At 40.5% G+C, this 21,169-nt stretch overlaps 1 protein-coding gene across 1 annotated transcript in view; it reads left to right on the top strand.

Moving 5' to 3' along the window:
- Positions 1–15,591, top strand: part of HPS3 (HPS3 biogenesis of lysosomal organelles complex 2 subunit 1) — a 53,105-nt gene extending 37,514 nt beyond the window's left edge. The window contains exons 13-18 of the mRNA XM_089669524.1: positions 1,298–1,483; positions 5,667–5,858; positions 6,029–6,133; positions 9,633–9,839; positions 12,242–12,332; positions 12,964–15,591. Coding sequence (XP_089525650.1) covers positions 1,298–1,483; positions 5,667–5,858; positions 6,029–6,133; positions 9,633–9,839; positions 12,242–12,332; positions 12,964–13,091 — 909 coding nt within the window. The 3' untranslated portion in view covers positions 13,092–15,591. The remainder of the gene's footprint in view (positions 1–1,297; positions 1,484–5,666; positions 5,859–6,028; positions 6,134–9,632; positions 9,840–12,241; positions 12,333–12,963) is intronic.
- The last annotated feature ends 5,578 nt before the right edge of the window (positions 15,592–21,169 follow it).

Below are 21,169 nucleotides of genomic sequence, written 5' to 3'. Positions count from 1 at the left end.
TCTTAAAGTGGTTGTAAAGGCTGAAGGTTTTTTTTTTTTAAAAAACCTTCTGCGTGCAGTATCCCCCCCCAGCCCCCCCCCCCCCCCAACACTCCTCTCAGTCCAGAGATATGCACTGGAGACTCGGCTATCCCAAGACTCCTTCTCATTGGCTGAGACAACAGTGGGAGCCATTGACTCCCGCTGCTGTCAACCATGAGAAGAGAGAGAATACATGGCCAAGCTGCAGCTCTGTGTGTGAATGTACTCATGGAGCAGCAGGTGCCCCCATAGCAAGCTGCTTGCTGTGGGGGCACCTGACAGGAGGGAGCAGCCAGGAGAGCCTGCGGGGGGACCCGAGAGGAGGATGCGGGCTGTTCTGTGCAAAACCACTACACAGAGCAGGTAAGTATAGAGATGGTTTGCTGGTTTTTTTGTTTTGTTTTTATTTTATTTTTTTAACTGTGCTATAGCCGAATGATGGCTAAAGTGCAGTTGTCCAGTTCTGGGAGGGCGTCATATGACGTCCTCCCAGAATGCGCCCTCCCATGTGCCCTCAGCGGTGCGCACACGGTGATCTCCTCGTATGAGGTAAAAGGCCAATTACAGCGGCCTTTTACCACGTGATCAGCTGTGTCCAATGACATGAATACTGTACAGTTGTTGGTTAATGGCAGCATTTTCTTCACGCTGTCACAGCATGAGGAAAGTACTGCTGATAACTGGTGACTGTAGTGCTGCCCGTCCGTGTCCCTCAGTGCCCATCATTGCTGCATATAGTGCAGTATCATCAGTGCTGCCTATCCGTGCCACCTCATCAGTGCCCATCAGTGCTGCCTATCAGTGCAGCCTTATCAACGCACATCAGTGAGGGAGAAAAATTACCTGTTGCTAAATTTTATAATAGAAACAAAAAACATTTGTTTCAAATGTTTTGCTCTTTTTTTGTTTATAGTGGAAAAAATAAAACATCCAGTGATGATTAAATACCACCATAAAAAAGCTCTATTTGTATGAAAAAAATGATAAAAATTTCATATGGGTATAGTGTTGCCTGACCACGCAATTGTCATTCAAAGTGCAACAGCGTTGAAAGCTGAAAATTGGCCTGGGCACCAAGGAGGTAAAATGCCCGGTAGGCAAGTGGTTAAATTATGCCTTTTTAGAATCACTATAAATACAAATACTGTATAAGGATTTATCAGGTGAGTTGCATTTTTTTGAAGACCACAGTTTTTGTGTCTTGGTTTTTAGTTTTTGGAAATTCAAACTTAAGTACATTATATCTATTGATCACTTTTCAAAAATGTTTCTGCAGATTCTACTGTTGTATGGTTTTCTGGAGGAGCCCCGCCTGTTAATGACACGCAAGAACAAAGAGATCATTCCTACAAGGATGGCATTTCACTTAAGAGACACCTTGGCTGGACTTCTTATCGCTGCCTTGGTGGCTTTTCATGAAAACAGTAAAATTAATCTGAAGGAAGCAGAGTTATTTTTTAAGGTGTGATTGCTGTAATTATAGCAACTTTTTTCTTATCTATAGACTTCAGTGTAATAATGTTTTCCATTCTAAAGGGCCACCAAACTAAAAGCAGGTTTATGGAAAATACATTGTAATAAGTCATGGATGATTATAGAAAAAAGTTTCAGAAGAATATCGGAGCAGAGTCATGGATGATTATAGAAAAATGTTTTAGAAGAATATCGGAGCAGAGCATGTATAATCACACATGGGAAGATTTCCTGTTCAGTAATTCTGTAGAAAAGAAAGCATCCTTTTGTGATTATCACGTTATTTTAGTCATATAAAACCCTTTGGTTATATCAGGCATTTAACAAACACTGAGCACATTCAGAAGCCCAATTATAATAGTGTACTCTCTGCTGAACACCACAGCATTTGCTCTATATACCATGCTCTGCATTTTACAAATAATTAAAAAATAACAGGCCATGATGTGGAGCCTTCAGTGTCCCATAGAGTTCTTTCTGCACAGCCCTTCAGAGAAACTGAGTCACTTGACTGTGATGAATAAGATGACCTGGCCTTCCTGCTCCCTCTTCTTCTTTTTTTTTCTTTATTAATTTGAATAAATGGCATGCTGCTTGTTTGAAAGTCTGCATGTAGTACGTTTCTCCTTTTACACCATGTGCAGTGACTGCTATTTTTTTGGACCTTCAAAGGAAACACAGAAAACAGTGATGTCCCTGAAACTGTGCATCACATTGCCAGGTAAAACAGACAATAGTCTGCACACATAGCTCCGAACTGTCCCCGATTTCAAGAGACTGTCCCTGATTTTTATCAAAGTCCCTCTTTCCTTCTCATTTGGTCCTCATTTTCATCTGATCTGTATAGTTGTATATAAAATGCTCTTTTTATTTTTCAAAAAGTGTTTCCCAGTGCTAAACCTTTCATCCAATTTCTAAATTGCTGCTTTTGTAAATTTCAAAAGCCAGTATAAAGGAATAATAGTGGTAAAATAAAAAAAAGCACTTGTAGGTTTAACTAATCATTTTTTGTATAATTCTCCTTTAAGGGGACGTGGCAGGGGGTTGTCCTATGCCTACATTTTTTTTGCGGACAGGTGTCCCTCGTTCCCATCTCAAAAAGTTAGGAGGTATGTGCACGATAAAATGGAGCAATCTGCTTAGTGCAGTGCTTTATAAATGTGTGTAAATCAGCAGTAAGGCCATACCACTGCTTTCAAAATAGGGGTTTTAATGGAGAATTTAGGAATTCTGTTAAGGGTTAAAAAAATTTAGGTGGTAGCCATGGCTTAGTCCAGGAATGGGCATTGGCTTTTTGAATTAAAAGTAATCCAGCCTCTTTCTCACGACAGGTTCCCCTTAAGAATAATCTAATTTTTAGTGATTTAAGGATGTAAATGCATTTACTTTGTCCATGTGTGCACTCACCAGATGAAATTTCACATCAGTGTCAAATTGACTTTGTCATGGGAAAAGTATATGGGTTGAAGTCGTAGGCCTCCTTCTGAAAATGCAAGTTGCCTGACTGTCTGATTTCAGTAATTTTTCTATGATATGCCTCTGTATCATCGTTTCATATCACTGATGCAGACAATGTTGAAGTCATAACATCAGAAAGTCTAACTTTGTTTCTAACTCGTGTTTGTTTTTGTGTTTTTTTTTTTTTTTTTTATCTTTAAGGCTCCATGCATACTAGCATTTTTTTTTTAAGCTCCTAGAAGCGTTTTTTAGCATTTTTTCTGCTCCTGGAAGCTACATAGTCCTGTCTTATGTGTCCATTCACATTACTTTAGGTTATTCATGTTTTTTGAACTTCAGCTTCTAGGAGCAGAAAAATAATCGTTTTTGTAGATTGTTTTGGAGTATTTTTCTAGCTGGAAAAAAAGCTGAATGCTCCTAAATGCCCCTAAACACTACTAGTTTTTCCTTCCTTTTTTTTTCTACATGTTCTGTAAAAACGTTAATAACACACTAACGCTTCTAAACTCTACTAAAAGGCGCTGTTATCAGTGTCTTTTATCCAGCATTTGTTTTCCAGTGTTTTTTGAGCTTAAACAAAAATGGTTAGTGTGCATGGAGCCTAAGTGATTTTAGTGCAGATGTTTGGCATGGAAGAGGGACCTCAATAGATAAGTGCACTTTGCTTGTATTGCAAGTCCACTTTAACACTTTGCATCGTGGAAGTTTCTTTAATTGAAATCTGTAATGAGAGAACCAGTGGGAGAGATTTACTAAAACTGGTGCACATAGAATCTGGTGCAGCTTTTCATAGTGACCAATCAGCTTCTTACCTCAGCTTGTTCAAAAAAGCTTTGATTCTGTGTGCACCAAGTTTATTAAATCTTCCCCATAGAGTCTGTCATTTGAGTTATTGTCCCTGGGCTTGCATACAGTTAGAGCTTCTGATCTGCATACTTGCTCTAAGTCAGCAACTCAGAAAGCATTGAAGCCTTTGAAAGGCTTTGGTTAAAAACAATGCTTGGGTAACTAGCATTTTTAAAAGGAGAGCAGCAGCAATATTAGCCTACATTCTTTCTCTCTACATGTTCAATGTGTGGCTGCAGTTACCTGCACATTTGTAAATCTAAATTTTAACAGTATTATTGGCCACTGAGGTTGGCTGTCAGTTAAAAAGAACCAGTAGGGTGTTGCAGAAGAGCCAGCCCTTGATATTTTTCAAAGAAAGTTGAGATTTACATATTGGAGCTCCTGGGGTTTCAGGAGTCCAGTGGGACACTTGTATAATTAAGTAATATAGGTACATGCAGGTGTATGCACTATTTTCAGACTGTCTTAGACTAGGTTCACACTATTGTGGGTGGTGAGGCTCACATTTGTGTGGGCACATTAGCCCATTAATTTGAATTGGCTACTGTACCTGTGGGAAATGCAGGGAAAAGGCCCCTGACACTTTTCCAAAACACACCTGCAGGACAGCCACACAGAACCTCTTGGTGCCAATTCACCAATTGGCACCATTCAGTTTTGCGCACCTGAAAAAACGCAATGTTTTCAGATGCATGGGGAGCCATTAAGGATGAATGACACCCCAAGTGTTTGCTAAAGAGGAGGACATTTTGGCTGTGGATGCGGGAGCTTGTGCGATTTACAGACGCTCCCACATCTGCAATTGTGTGATCCTAGCCTTAGGGTGCCTTCACTCTTTCCCAATGTGGTCCTGCTGTGCTTTGTACAAAGCTACGCTAAATCATGGGTTTTGTGCAGGTTATCTGTGCTTTCCCATAGACGTCTATGATGTTCCACGGTTTTGGTGCAGTTTCAGAAAGTGCACCAAAGATGCAGCATGCAAGGAGTAGACGTCTATGGGAAAGCACAGCTAACTTGCATGAAAACCATGGGCAGTTTAGCAGCAGATAGTTTGATGTGTACAGAGGCAGATAAATGCTGTCTCTGGAAGAAAGCAACACTCTGTGCTATGGCCACATACAAACACTGACCCTGGACCACACTAGCTGCATCCAGGGTCAGTTGGAGGCTCTATTCACATGCCAACAGCAGCTGTACCTGCAAGAGTTACAAATCTGACAGCTGCAATTGTTTGCACACAGTGTGTGCAAGCAGTGGTTTACAACCGTTCCTGGCAGCTTCTAAACTGCTGCGTAATTGTAGCCTAAGGCAAGTCATGGATAATGCAATTTTATTTCCTGCAACAACTCTATTTTCCCATCAACACTGACTGACTGACAAAATGGACACAAATGTTGGTGAAACAGCTTCAAGCTTGTATTGACAAAGTGTTCTCTCATGACATGCTGGGAACTGAAAAACAAAAGGGCTAAGGCAATCCATAGATGATACAATTTTCTTTGCTTCCACCACAGGTGGTGGAAGAACACAATGATTACTGCTAATGGCTGTAGCCACTGGCAGTATTTACATGCAAAAAATCTAACAGGCTGGTTGTACTGAAGTTGATCGAATGGATTGACTTTAGTACAACTAGCCTGCTCATAGATGGATTCCATCTCAGCCGGTCCTTGCTGAACCAGCCAATATTTGTCCATCTATGGCCAGCTTTAAGGATTTTTTTCAGAGGTTACTTTAAGTTAAATAGGTGGCAAAGAGCAGTAGTGTTTTTTTTTTTCACTTTATTAAGTATATAGTGACTATATGTTTGAAAATGCATTTTTCTTTTTGCTTGAAGTTTTTAATTCATTATTACTTTTATTTAGGTTTTGTGTGAAAAATGCGATGACAATGAGGTTCCACAAATGCTTGTAGATTTTTGGGAGGCCCGTCTTTCCTCGTATCCTCCAGACTCCATTCTTCAAGACATTCTGTTTAAACTTACATCTCATTATGTATGTCGAATATGCAAACCACAGCATGAATGCGTCAAATCCTTGAAAAGTGCAGAGGACCTGGTGAGTTAATGGCTCACAACCATCCTTTTTCTTTTTATCTACTAGGTGGTAGGGGATACATTTCTTAAATATACATACCTACTTTTTTACTAGGAACATGCATTCAGATAAATAGATGGATGAATGCATGTTGTGTGTTTGTATACTAAAAACAATGCTTGTGTTTGTAGAGAAATTCCTGCAGCCATTTTGGAGTGATCAGTCCATGGGTATCAAAGATGGTTTCCTCAGGGCCATCATCATGTGACCAGTGTGGAGATTTGATAAAGTTACAGGTATATATTTTGTGTGGAGATTTGATAAAGTTACAGGTATATAATTTGTGCGTTGCTTTATTTGCTCTTAAGTAAAGCCTTTGTTACCACCTGTACTGGCTTAAGAATTTAGAATTAATAGAAAAGGCAGTTTTCAAGCTCAATATTTCTGAAGGGATTATATGGTTATTTGGTGCTGTTGGGTAGTGGAGCCCATGTTTTGGCTCTTAATTTCTTTTTCTACCTGAACTGAACATAATTGGTATAGAGAACAACCAATCTCCCTGCCCAAACAATAGTCAGGATGGACATTTATTTTCTGCCGCTGTGTTATGCTTGCACAGCTACCACTTTTTGTTTCCTGAGCAATACAGAAACGTGAGACTTACACATTTGACTTTTATCCACAGTTAATTTTATGACGCCTGTTTAAAGGTACAGTTTATTCAGTCAGATATAAATACTTAATATTTTTACTTGTGGCTGAGTTGCTAATGAACTCTAATTTCCATTTGCATTCATCTTGTGCAGCTTACTGCACTTATAGCTATATCTGCATAGATTCTCAATTCCTTAGTTTCTAGTTGACACTGAATCTGAGGCTAAAAACATCAGTCCACTATGCTTTCTATATTTCCTGCAGTAATGGAGTATAAACTATGCAAATAGTAAATGTAGGTACAGTGGGAGGGGCTTTCTGAACCTAATATAGAAGCTAGATGTTTAAATACTCCTGATGATTTTAGTGGGTGTAGCACTACCCTCGCTGGAGTTGCTGAGGTTTGGGTCCCCCTAAGTGTTGCACGACCAGGCAACATGCACTTTCCACACTTGTACAGTTGTAGTTAGTAAACAGTCCTTGAGCTGGTTTTTAGTTTTTGTTATTAAGAGGTTACACCTTGGATGGGGTATATGGGATGCCTAAGGAACTGTAGAACTTGAGGACAACTTCTTAGCAACGATGTACAAACATTCAGACCAAAGAAAATCCCAGATGAGGAGCACTAAAGCTCCTTTGGCGTACCTCCTCAGACCCAGGATGAATCCTTCTCTTCACCCAGCTTCACTGAAGGTATCTCTGGGCAAGGGGTCCCAAGATCTGTCAATTAAGCAGTCTTGGATGAGAACTAGTTGGGTATTACACCTGACCCCCCTCTCCCCTTATCTGGTCCAGGGGGTGTAGGAGTACTTGCACTGTCCTTTTTCTTGTTTGCTTGGTGGGTTGATGGCTGCCTTCAGTTCTTACTCTGGGCTGGCTCCTTCCCTACTGCACAGGTTGTCCTCCCGAGGAGATGTTGAGGCAGCAGAGATCCTCCTGTCTGTAGGTAGCCTCCTCCCTGGGGCCCCCTTCCAAGATCCTCACTCCAGCCTTCCTCTCAGTCCATCTTCCACCTGACACTCTACCTCCTCCCAAGGCTCTGTCATATTTAAAGGTTGTCCTTAGTCACCATGCCCAGCCTCCTGCCAAGGGATTGACCAAGGTTCCTTTAACATGCAGATCTGGGCCTTCTCCACCCCTGTTCCAGAAAGTTCTCTCAGTTTCTGGAACGGTTGGAAGGCTCCAGAAGCCCTGACCTGTAAAACCTCCCAGCCTGTACTGAGGTGAACTCCTGCCTTAGTGCCAGGCTGACTTGTCCCAGGCTGCTACTCAGCCTCTATCTTAAAAAAGAAAAACAACGAACCTATCTGTCTAAACCTGGAAGGTATTTCACTGGTTATCCATAAAATGTATTGCTTACTTTGGGTTCCACTTCGAGATTCAATTATTTCTTTTTGATAGGATGTTGCACTCTTAAATTCATAGGTACAAGAGTTGCAACTTTTGAAAGGAGCAGACAATCAGAGGATCCTTTTCAAATGCTACCAAACCTACTGATAAATGTCTCTTTGAATGTCCCAAAGGTTATCCTTTGTACTTCATAGGTAACCTAGCTTCTTTTAATGTTGCTAAATTCTCATGAGTGATCTATAAGGCTTTGGTTGCTATATGATGATGTTAAAACTGCTTGTTTCTATAAAAGGGAAATCTCCATGGAAAAAATACCAGCACATTGAATTTTTTCTTTCATTAGTCAACAGTCTTTAAATTGCGTTTATGTGACTTTGTTCTGGTGAGTGCGTTTTTCAGCCATTTCCACACGGATCACCAACTTTGAATCCTTACTTGTCACTGGACACGTTCTATTGACTAAGACTTTAAGTGGACTCTTACCTGTTTTATTATCACTACTCATAGCGCTGCACTATTTTTATGTTATTCTATTTTAAGTATATATTGGTTGCTTAGAGTGCTTAGCCGCTATCAGGACTAGCGCTCACTGTTTTTTTCCCTATTTTGATAGTCTTTAAATTCTGTTTTTGTAAATGGGCACTGTGAATCTTCACTGAGTAGACTTGTATGAAGAGAAGGCAACAAAAGATGCCTTTTCCAGAGTCAGTTGTAAAATTTTAGCTTTCTCATGACTTGTGGGGACACCGCAAACTGGATATACTTGAAAGCTTGTAACCCTTCACCATCCTGGCCAAAACAATACAAATGTTTTGGGTGGCATTTTTTGAATTTCTGTGGTCTGTGGCTGTCTGAATCACAGAAAAGGGGCTGGCTTGCTAGCAAATGCATCTCAGGCCATGTACTCCTACACGTGGGTGTTGAGAAAGAGGGCCTTCTTCAGCATCATCTTAACAACATTAATTTGCTTTATGTACAGGTATCTGTCCCTATAAATAGGTGTTTTTTTTTTTTTTTTCCTTTACAAAAAGAAACAGTCACAATCATACCTATCATCTAAGACTATACATATCTGCAGAGTTATATGGTCCATTTTTAACTTTTGATGTTCAGCAATGTCAGCTTTTTTGCTTTCTAGACCACACACAGTCAGCTTTGTCTTGCCACACTACCTTTACAATCATCCCATACCTAAGGGCTCGTTCACACTTGGCTGTTTTACCAACGCTTGCCAAACTCCCCTATAGTGTTTGGCAAGCGTTGGTCCGGCATTTGCGGAGCGTTTTTTTAACACTCGGCAAACGCTCCGCAAATGCCGCATGCGCAGTTTAGTGGCGGTTGCTAGGCGTTTGCCGAGCGTTAATAACGCCCCACAAATGCCTATAATGCAGTTTGAGCGGTGTTACCGCTCCGTAAACGCCCCCAACTGCGTCGCCACCACAAATGCTGGCCGGGCATTTGCGGAATGGCACCATAGACGAGAATAGGAGGCTTCAACGCCTCCTGACTTGACCAGAGGCGTCCGTTTTGACGCAACGCGAATGCTCCCGTTAGAACAGCACCATGTGCTGTAATGTGCAGAATTGGCAGAGACGTTTGGGAAGCGGTAAAAACGCTTCCCAAACGCCTCTCTGCCGCCTGCACACAAAGCTAGTGTGAACGTAGCCTAATACATGTCTGAGTACCAATAAGTGATAAAATGTGGCAGTGGTTGTTGGTGGTAATAATTTGTGATTGTGTAAACCAGTAGGAAGAAAATCAGTCATGCACTTATTGTCTGTTCGCATGCAGTCTCTACTCTGTGGACCATCTCTGGAAATTGCATCATTCCTCCCATTTCTGGATTTCATACCACAAGAATTAAATTCACATTTGAGCATACACCTTATATGTGCAACTCGCCTTCTGAACTACGAGAGCTCAATAGAAAGACTTCTGGATCGGTGCCCTGAAGCTGTTACTTTGTATGCAAAGCATGAGATCAAAAATGGAAGCCGGGTAATGTCTAAATTGGTACTGATAAAATGAAAATGTTAATGAACACCATATATATGTGATTTGTAGTTCAATTTGTGACTTAGAATTCATAATTAATCTATTTACACTTGGTCATGATTTACATTCTTGTATGGTGTGGTAGCAGGCCACCGAAAATATTGGGGACAACAAACACATAAGAGCGTGGTTTCGCCCTACTTAAATGTAGCAGTTATTGGCTACAGGCTTATTAGAGAACAAACTTTAAAACAATATTAACAAATGAACCACATTACCTGAACGGATAAGTTCATCTTTTGGACAAAAATAAAAAATGCTAATTTTTTTGATGGCTGTGCTCACTGTGTGTTCTGTTGGACGTGGATGTATTGCTAGGGGGCGCTGAGCTTATTTATGAGCTAGGGGTGTATGGAAGAGGTTCGGTGACTGGCCTTCCTCTTCATGGTTCTCACTGGTTCCCACTCTGGATGGAGCTGCACAGATCTGTGCAGTAATCCACTGTGAAACTTTGCCTCTGTGCAGGAGTCCCCTGAAATAAAGACTAGCAAAAAAGCAAGAGCCATGACTCTGCAGTTTAACAATACAGCCAGGTCTTGTCTGTGCCTCAGCCTGTGATTGGACAGTGGAAAAGAAGAAGACTGTCTGAGCTTTGCTGCCCAGGGGATTGTAAAAGGCTGATACAAGCTAATGAATTCCAGGACTCCAGTAGGATTAGGGTTGCAGAGCAGTCTCCTATCCAGAGGAGGGAGTCTCTTCCCATGCTGTCTGTCTGGTCCATCTAAAGGGGGCTTCCTGCAGATCCTTGGTCAATATATGGTTCAACATATTGCGCTTTTACTATGCGCATCTGGTGAGTGCGCATTTTTATCAGTCTCCTGTATAAAAGTCACATGAATTAATCCTATACCACCTGTGTAATAGGATCAGTTTTCAGCACGACTTTCTGACCGGTGTTTGTCAGACCCTCACCATCATATGAACACTTATTTTGTTTAAGACTTTCACAGCCGCACTTGTTTCATTGCTCCAATTGCAGCGCTTCATTCACTTTTTTGATATCACCGATACCTCTTATTGTTTTCATATTATTATCATTAATTATGTATTTTTAGTTTTGCACTGTATTATAATAATTTTTTTCAGAGCTGCACCGTTTTTGTTTGTATTTCATATAAGGTTTAGGGTTCCTTTTTAGTGCATTTGCTGCTGATCTTATCAGATTCCTAAGCGCTTGCTGTCCCTTTTTGTTCAGGTAAAAAAATGTGCATTTATCATTTTTGTCCAAAGGAGCCTGGAAAGCATTGCACCAATGATCAGTAGATTTCTGATGCCATGCAGGTCTCCTGCAGACCTGTCAGAATATCTACTTGCCATAAGGGATGTACGGCCAAGCAGATATTCTGACCGGAAGCTTGAAGGAACATTGAAAACTACAAGCCCACAGCCGCTAAGGCTGTTAGGATTTGCAGTTCATTAATTCACGGAAGTCCGTGAATTAATGAAGCAGCCGTGTGGGCAGAGCCCCACACGGCCATGCTGTTTTCAAATCTGACAGTATGGGCAAACTTCTTCCTGCATTATCAGTCAGAGGAGGGGGGGTGGGGGAATGGGGGGTTGTCAGGTGAGGCTGCAGCTATGGTAAAATGTTACATGTTCCCAAAGGTGAACGTATCTTTAAATAAATGTCATTGTGTATGGCTGTTTATGGGGCACAAGCAGAGGGGAAGGTACTTGCTACTGTTAAATTTGGCGGAAAGGACAATATAAAATCACCTTCAACTGCTTGTTACAAATGCTTGGGAGTACCTAGAACTCATCTGGTGTTGGAGACAATGGTTTCATGTGCTGTTGCCAGCTAACAGGGTGTGAGGTCTAAAGCCCCAACAAAAGCTTCTGCCGCCAGTGTGCTACATTGCTAGCATCATTCATCACCCACTCTTGTTATGAAGCTTGTCAGTTGTATACATGATGTGCTAATTATAGCTAGGGTGTCACAGAGAAGCACTCCATTTGGGAGGTGGTTTGCTTGGGCAACCGAGACGCACACCACCTTCTGCATTTTCCTCTGGGCTTACATGATCATGCACCCGATTCAGGTCCTGATCAGGCAAAGATGGGACAATTATGTGTGTCCCCAACACCTGAATGGTGAAGATGGAGCAAACCTTGGCTTTCATATGCACGCCTGCGATGAACAGTAAATATGGCATTAAACAAGAAGTAATTTCTGTTTGAATTTCTAAAAACTGACCTTTATTTCCATCATACTATATACATAATTTATTGAATCAAGATTTGTTTATTAATACATTGCTAGATTCAAAGCTCTAAAACCATTTAAAAATACGTGTGTTTTGCAGACTTTGTTGATTAATTCTTAATTTTTGTTTTTATTGGCACAGGCACTGTGGTGGAACAAGCTACTGCCTGAACTGTGTACTCGAATTCGAGAAAATGAGAACACTAATGAAATATGTATTTCAACCCTAAAAGGTGAGAGGGCATAACCCCTGTTGCCTTGAAGTTTATTTTTAGAGTAGGGCAAGGGTTAGATCCTCTGACAGGGTTTAGTACATACTGTAGTCATGACAGGAGATCTGATCTTGTTTCCTGATCTAATGACAGCATTGTTACTGCTACAGTAAGTGAGGGGAAATCTCCCATAGAGATACATGGCACAAAAAAAAAAAAAAAAAAGTGAGCATGGTTTTTACCCTTCCCCAATCCCACTATCAAGCAAGTAATTATCTACTGCTTCCCTTGTTATGGAGATTCCCCTCATTTCCTGTCTTGGTAATTCCACGGAGACAGGAAGAAGGAAGATATCCCCCCAGATGAAAAACAAGCCACCATATAAATAAAACAGAAGCCCTAACTGATGGAACTCAAACAATTTAGATTAACACACACACGTACACATGTACACACGTTGTCATTGATATGTATGTATATTTAATACTAAGAAGAATAATTTAGAGCATAAATGTTTGTGCTCCTTGTTTTCCAAATCTTTTTAATTGCAAAATACTTTTATCTTGTTGGACATCTCACATTGTTAAATGTACCTCCTGTCTAATATGTGTTTTGTTTTTTTTTCATCTCTTTCATACTGATCTTGTTTTAGACACTTTGGAGATGATATCCTTGCAACTTGACCTTCAGGACTTTCTGAATGTGATGCCCGATGATGGTATTGCAGCATTCTTCTTGCCTTACCTTGTAAACCAAAGTGAAAAAAAGCTAATGGTTTAATCCATAATCTTAATCCATGCCTAAAGTTACAACTTGGAATCTATGATGTAAAGTAAAATACACCGCTCAAACTGAGTTCCTGTTCCATGACCCTACATACAATTAAAATACCATAAAAAATATATACTTAACAAAATGTCATGTAAATGGGTTAATGTGACTGTGGCACCTGTGCCCTGTACTGACTTTGGGTCCAGCAGATAAAGCACAGCATCAAACACAGGATCCGATACACCTGAATGTATGTCAGATGTTGGAAAATTATTCAGTCACTATAGCTCCTCATGAGTATGTATTGCACCGAGGGTAATGGGACATTTAAGTATTAACCTTTTTTCTTTTTTTTTTTTTTTACAGACAGGCCTTTTAATCTTTTAAAAAAAGAGTCCCTTTAAAGGGTTGAAGTTCAGGTCATATTTACAGGATTTTAGACTCCATTTGACTATTTAAGGAACATTCTCTCAAGCACCTATATTTTGGTTATATATAGGTGATATACACTGTTATTTCTTCAGTGCTGCTGTTTTGTGCTAATTTATAAAGTCTCCCAGTGCCAGAATGTAATTCACACACTAAAAAACAAACAATCAAATTATACAAACAGTGCAGCTCTACCCTATAACTTACACTTCTAAGAAAACTATGTCACAGCAAAATAGACTTTTCAAATATAATCAACTGTGCTTCTATCGAGTCCTTTCAATGTGATTTACACATATAATAAATGACACGGTCCTTTATAATTTTTTTTATGATCACTCTTCCACTTCCCATAAAATTTTTTTCACCTTTAAACACTGTGTGCTCTACTTTCATGCAAGGTGTGCTCTCACCTTATGAATAGGACCTGTGACCACAAGTTCCAACAACCGCTTTTTCCATCTCAGGGGTTAAATGAACGCTCCAGCACTCCTCTGTCTCTGAAAGGACTGTAATCAACCACTGTTGATTATATACAGTATGAAAGTTTTTATCTTGGTGTGACATTTTTTTCTTAGAAGTGTATGTTATATGGTAGTGCTTCACAATTTTTATAACTTTTTGTATAGATGATGGTGGAATGAATCGCCAATTGCCAGTTCATATCCATGATTCTTTGGATTCCAGGAGTAAGAATTGACCTTGGTTATCCCAGCTTTGTTTGCATTTTGGGATCTTTCTGCTACAGTTTTGCAACTTTGACAAAGATTATTTCCAAGAAGAGAGAGAGACATTTCTACATTTGTCACAGCAACTGGTTGGGAAATCAAGCACTGAGATCTTTGCAGCTGGTTTCCTGGCACATATACACTCACCGGCCACTTTATTAGGTACACCTTGCTACCCTGTGTCTTCTGCTGCTGTAGCCCATCTGCTTCAAGGTTCCATGTGTTGTGCATTCAGAGATGGTATTCTGCATACCTTAATTGTAACGAGTGATTATTTGAGTTACTGTTGCCTTTCTATCATCTCAAACCAGTCTGACCATTCTCCTCTGACATCAATAAACATTTTTGTCCACACAGCTGTTGCTCATTAGATATTTTCTCTTTTTCACACCATTCTTTGTAAACCCTAGAGATGGTTGTGCGTGAAAATTCCAGTAGATCCGCAGTTTTTTAAATCCTCAGACCAGCCCATCAGGCATCAACAGCCATGCCACGTTCAAAGTCACTTAAATCTCCTTTCTTCCCCATTCTGATGCTCGGTTTGAACTTCAGCAAGTCATCTTCACCATGTCTAGATGCCTAAATGCATTGAGTTTCTGCCATGTGACTGGCTGATTAGCAATTTGTGTTACCAAGCAATTGAACAGGTGTACCTAATAAAGTGGTCGGTGAGTGTAATATAAAGCTAGTTGGTGATTCATCATTCTGGCATCTATTCAGAATTAAAAAGCTGTAGTTCTGCATGGAAGGATCCCTTTCCTTACGAGTAATCTATACCTTCATGGTCATTCTAAGAGACAATGGGTGCCTGTATGAACCTTATATTTTCTTAAGCTAACTGATGCAACAGTAATCGCTGAAGTTGTAGCTTTGGCTTTTTCTTTCTGATACCACACTATTACTGTGGGGTGGAACATAACTCTTCTTCGGGATTTCAGCTCGGGCAGTTGGACACCATGAAGCCTATAAAGAAGTGAATTAAGTCAACCAGAAAAATGAAAATAGAAAATCTGTCGTGAAGAGGCAGTTAATAAACAACAACATTGACAAGTATGAATGAACCATTTATCAACCTTTTGATCACAAACAGGACACTGTTGAGATGATCATCCTGGATGATATTGAGTTTCATTCTCTAACTGTAAAGTAAATATATATATTACAGTATTTCTGTAAAAGTGTTCTCAAGTATATTACACAATCACAGTTAGTATATACAGTATGTCTCTCATTCATGGTTTTTTTTTTTTCCACTACACCTTACATATTTGTAATAAGATTAGTAATGAGCAAATCCACCAAAAATCAGTTTGGCCAAAGTGTGTCAAATTAAAAAAAATTATTTAGATGAATTTGAATTTTGTGTTTTGAATTGCATTGAAGTCAATCATGGGCTATTTTAAGGTAACTTCTGGTCCTTTGGAGGGCTGCTAGACAAGTTATTGTCCACGTAAACTGCACATCAAGCCCCGGCTGAGTGTTCATTTGTTTGTTGTTTTTTTTAGATACTTTAGACTGAATTTTGTGAAAATAGCACCTTGAAAAAATTTAGAGACTACATTGTAGGTTCTGTTTTTTTTTTTTTTTTGTTTTTTTGAATAGTATATGTAGCACTACCCCCTTAAAGAGTCACTGAGTGTTTTGGGTTCTCGGTTCACCTCTGAGCACTGGCCGGAGCACAAGCCCTGCTGACACCACTGTAATACCTTGGCAGGTATACTCTTAGCTATAGAGCACACACAATAATCACACAGCATTTGAACAGTAAATCAGTCTGTATTAAGATCAGATTAGCAGAGCTATACATGCGAAGAATCAGTGACTGTTATGCGCAAAAATGAACCATAAGGGAGAAATAAACCATAGAATATAGCACAATGTACTTTAAGCTCTTGCCTACCGAGCACTTTTAACTACTTTGTGCCCAGGCCAATTTTCAGCTTACCCATATGAAATTGTTATTTTTTTCACACAAATAGAGCTTTCTTTTGGTGGTATTTAATTGCCACTGGGTGTTTTATTTTTTGCACTATAACCAAAAAAAGCACAAAAAAAAATTTTTCTTTGTTTCTATTATAAAAATTTTGCAAACGGGTAATTTTCTCCTTCACTGATGTGCGTTGATAAGGCTGCACTGATGAGGTGCCACGGATAGGTAGCACTGATAGGCTGCACTGATGAGGTGGCACTGGTGGGCATTGATGAGGCACTGATATGCAGCAATGATATGGCACTGATGGCTGGCACTGCTGGGCACTGATCATCAGTGCCCTGATGATCAGTGCAGATGTCCTCTGTGTCATTTGCCAGTTATCGGCAGTTCTTTTCTCATGCCAATAACTGGCAACTGTATTTACATTGTGATCTGCTGTGTCATTGGACACAGCTGATAATGTGGTAAAAAGGCTTCTGTGATTGGCCTTTTACCTCATCATGTGAGCAGCTGTGTCCATAGGACAGAGAGAGCTCTGGGGGTACGTGGGAGGGCACGTTCTGGGAGGACGTCATAGAACTGGGCAACCGCGTTGTAGCTGTCATTCGCCTATAGCGCGGTTGGCAAGTGATTAAATAGTCCCAATTGTCCTGCAGGACTCCAAGTTTAATCAGAGCTCTCCTACCAAGAGAATTTTTCCCAGAGAGCAGAAAGGAAAAGAGCAAGAATGTTAGGCTAGCTCACTTGTGGGCTTTCAGTAACCAGAACCAGTGCTTAACTCTGAGGGTTTTGCTACTGTACAATGTGGGATACACTCTTCTGCTGACTTGATGGAGCTCTTTACATTGGTGCACAATGGAGGTGTAGTCTTTTTTTTTTTATCAGAAAAGACACTTACCTGGAGATGATGACACAACAAGCAGAGTTCCCCTTTTACAGAAGCAACAAGCTGGGAGTTTACTTTAAATGTGTTTAAAAGGGCATGGTGTATATTCAAACTGAAGAGGGATGGGAGCAGAATTTAGCAGAAGTGTGTCCCTTCAAGTACAGGGCTTGAATAGTGGAACTTGTTGCTTCTTTGAGTAGAGTATGCCTGAGGTAATATGCTTTTACTTTTCACAATTCCGGCCCATGCAGGCAAACGAGAAGTATTAAGGCTGATACAGTGCATCCAGAAAGTATTCACAGCACCTAACTTTTGCCACATTTTGTTATGTTACAGCCTTATTCCAAAATGGATTAAATTCATTTTTTTCCTCAACATTCTACAAACAATACCCCATAATGGCAATGTGAAAGAAGTTCGTTTTTTTATTTTTGATAAATTGCAAAGATTTCAAAATGGAAAAAAAAACCACATTATGTACATAAGTGTTCACAGCCTTTGCTCAATACTTTGAAGCACCTTTAGCACCAATTACAGCCTCAAGTCGTTTTGAGTATGATGCTACAAGTTCAGCACACCTATTTTTGGGCAATTTCTCCCATTCTTCTTTGCAGTACCTCTCAAGCTCCATCAGGTTGGATGGGGAGTGTTGGTGCACAGCCATTTCCAGATCTCTCCAGAGATGTTCAATCGAGTTCAAGTCTGGGCTCTGGCTGAGCCACTCCAAGACATTCACAGAGTTGGCCCGTAGCCACTCCTTATTTTATGTGGGCTGTGTGTTTGATTGTTGTCCTGTTAAAAGATGAACCGTCGCCCCAGTCTAAGGTCCAGAGCTCTCTGGAACAGATTTTCATCCAGGATGTCTCTGACCCTTTGATCCTGACTAGTCTCCCAGTTGCTGCCGCTGAAAAACATCCCCACAGCATGATGCTGCTTCACTGTAGGGATGGTATTGGCCAGGTGGTGAGCAGTGTCTGGTTTCCTCCAGAGATGACGCTTGGCATTCAGGCCAAAGAGTTCAATATTTGTTTCATCAGACCAGAGAGTTTTGTTTCTCATGGTCTGAGAGTCCCTCAGGTGCCTTTTGGCAAACTCCAGGCGGGCTTCCATTTTCCTTTTTACTGAGGAGTGGCTTCCGTCTTGCCACTCTACCATACAGGCCTGGTTTGGTGGAGTGCTGCAAAGGTGGTTGTTCTTCTGGAAGGTTCTCTCTCCACAGAGAAATGCTGGAGCTTTTTCAGAGTGACCATCAGGTGTTTGGTTACCTCCCTGTCTAAGCCCTTCTCCCTCAGTTGCTCATTTTGGCCAGATGGTCCACTCTAGGAAGATTCCTGGTGGTTCCAAACTTCTTCCATTTAGTTGGAAGGCCAGTGATGGAGGCCACTGTGCTCATTGGGACCTTCAATGCTGCAGAAAATTTTCTGTACCCTTCCCAAGATCTGTGTCTTGATATAATCCTGTCTGGGAAGTCTACAGACAATTCCTTGGACTTCATGGCTTGGTTTGTTCTCTGACATGCACTGTTTACTGTGGGACCTTATATAGACAGGTTTATACCTTTCCTAATCATGTCGAATCAACTGAATTTCCCACAGGTGGACTCCACTCAATTTGTGGAAACATCTCAAGTATGATCAGTGGGAACAGGATGCACCAGAGCTCAAATTTGAGTGTCATGGCAAAGGCGTTGAATACTTTTGTACATGTGGTTTTTTTTTCATATATTCAATTTTTTAGTTTTAATAAATTGCAGAGATTTCAAAATGAACTTCTTTCACATTGTCATTATGGGGTATTGTTTTTAGAATGTTGAGGAAAAAAATAAATTTAATCCATTTTGGAATAAGGCTGTAACATAACAAAATGTGGCAAAAGTTAAGTGCTGTGAATACTTTTTGGATGCACTGTATACTGTGTGCAGTACTTAAATTGTCACTTGATGTAGATAGGCTGCAGCACTGTCTGGGCTACAGAGTCTGTGTCTCTATTTGGCAGTCTGTGTTTGTAAGAATCCTGGACTTAAATAACTGGCAACAACCACAACTGAACTTGTAGCATGTAGTGGTGCGTTATGGGTTAAGAACCCTCTCATCCGGTCCTTCAAAGTACTGTGCGAAGAGATGGTCTTGCTGTTGGAGATTGGCCTCTGTTCTTGCTGTCCTCTTAGACAGGTAGTAGTGCCAGTGGCAATGTCCTGATTGGCCTACCTGTAGGATCGACTATCCTACCCCTCTCAGTGTGATCTGGAATTCATTTTCTCTATCTTCTGGTGCAGTGCAATCCAGTCTGAGGCCTCCTGGTTTGGCCCTCAGCTCTCACACACTTCCTGCCTTTCTCCAAGTTTTTCTCTCTCCTCTAGAGGATTCCTGGGTTTTTCTTTACTTATCCTCCCGCCTCCTTTGCTTGGTCACCTGGGACCTGTAGTTCTATTCCAGCTGAAATATGGAGACTGAATGGAGAATTCCTGCTTGGGCAGAACACTGCCATCTTGTGGCCTTTTAACAATCTGCAATAAGAAACAATGCAGTGTTACGTGTATTTTACTGTTCTTTGATGTTTCTTAATGTATAACAGTAAAACATACTAAAACTATAAAACAAAAAAAGGTATAGTTATTTTATGCGTATGACCTTGTCTAAAAGAAGTCAAATAACCGGCAGAAAAAAACTAGATAAAATGTTAAGGAAAGACTGGCTGTGCAGTAATTAGTGTGTAACCCCTGGGTTCAAGCAGCCAGTAGCTGGTGTTTTCCCTACATAAGTTTTTACTAATGCTTTATCAGCTTTTGATGTGACGTAAAAAACGTGGAGACTTGCCCTCGTGTGCTGAGGAAGAGGCACAGTTGTGCTCAGGAAGAGGCACAGTTGTGCTCAAATTGACCATAAAAAATATGCCAGATAATATTATGATCGCATAAATCAAATAATCAACACAAAGATTTATGGTTAAAATAAAGCATTAAAATATTAAACTTGTGACTTCTGTGGTGCATCCAAGGTTGAGAAACCAGAAAAAAGTTTGTGACTCTTGTGGTAAAGAACTGAGAATAGCTTGCACTAACCAACACATGGAGCATGGAGTAATTAAGACCTACTCCTGGTACTCTGAAAAGGAAGCCACTGGAGAGGATGATGTCATCTTATCTCTCGCCACTAGATGTCATGTTCCCAGGACAGCAGGGCAGAGATCCCAGAGGTGTACATCAGCCAATGGAGGGATTTATCCAGCACATCAGTCAGCAACCCACAGAAAGCCAGGAAGAATTGAGCACCTTCAAAAAGCCTGGGCTCCCTCCATAATAAGAGAGCCACAGGCCAGAAGAGAATTTCAAAAAACAGGAACCATAGGGCAGCTATATAATATGTCCAGACAGTTGGGGGGCACCTCTCTGACGTGTTTCGTGTGACATACACGTTTTCAAAGGGGGTGCATGCAGAGAAATGATCAGATTTAAAGCCCGCGGTGTGCATGCGCAGTACGCACTGATGACGTCATTGCGGCAAAGCCGCGCATGCTCAGTGCGCTAATGCGGTGGCCATTTTCTTGAAGCACAGCACAGGTAGACAGATGGATCCAGAGCCCCATGTTAAAGGGCTCGACAGGGGACATTATGCCTGTGCACAATAGAAACGGCCGCAAAATAGAAGAATAATGACTGTATTATTAGCATACATAATAACGTTCCTTAAATCGATGAACCAGACACCCTGCTAATTAGAAGTGCCTGTACACAATCAAAATTGGAGGATGACTATGATATTAGCGTACATAGCAACATGTCTAAATTGTTAAACCGGGTACTTTGCCAATTAAAATACGTTCAGGGAGGTATTGCACCATAATAATAGACACATATGAATAGTGTCTATATAAGAGATACAATCAAGTATATATAAAAAAACGCATGTGAAATCCAAGGCTCATCCAGTAAGTGAATAAATCACATAGCATTCAGTAAATAATTGGTCCCGTATTAATCAATAAATACATAATAGATGGTTTGATGAAAAACCACACAAAATATATAAACGCATGTTGAGAAACATACTAGGATATATGGCAGACGTACATGCTTCTTAATAACAATCCACTATTTGCATATAGAAAATCA

Source organism: Staurois parvus, unplaced genomic scaffold, assembly GCF_062004578.1.
Source record: "Staurois parvus isolate SC_StPar_1 unplaced genomic scaffold, SC_StPar_1.0 ptg000078l, whole genome shotgun sequence".
Classification (NCBI taxonomy): Eukaryota; Metazoa; Chordata; class Amphibia; order Anura; family Ranidae; genus Staurois; species Staurois parvus.
Note: the sequence above shows the minus strand (reverse complement) of the source record. Positions and strands in the feature narration are given on the sequence as shown.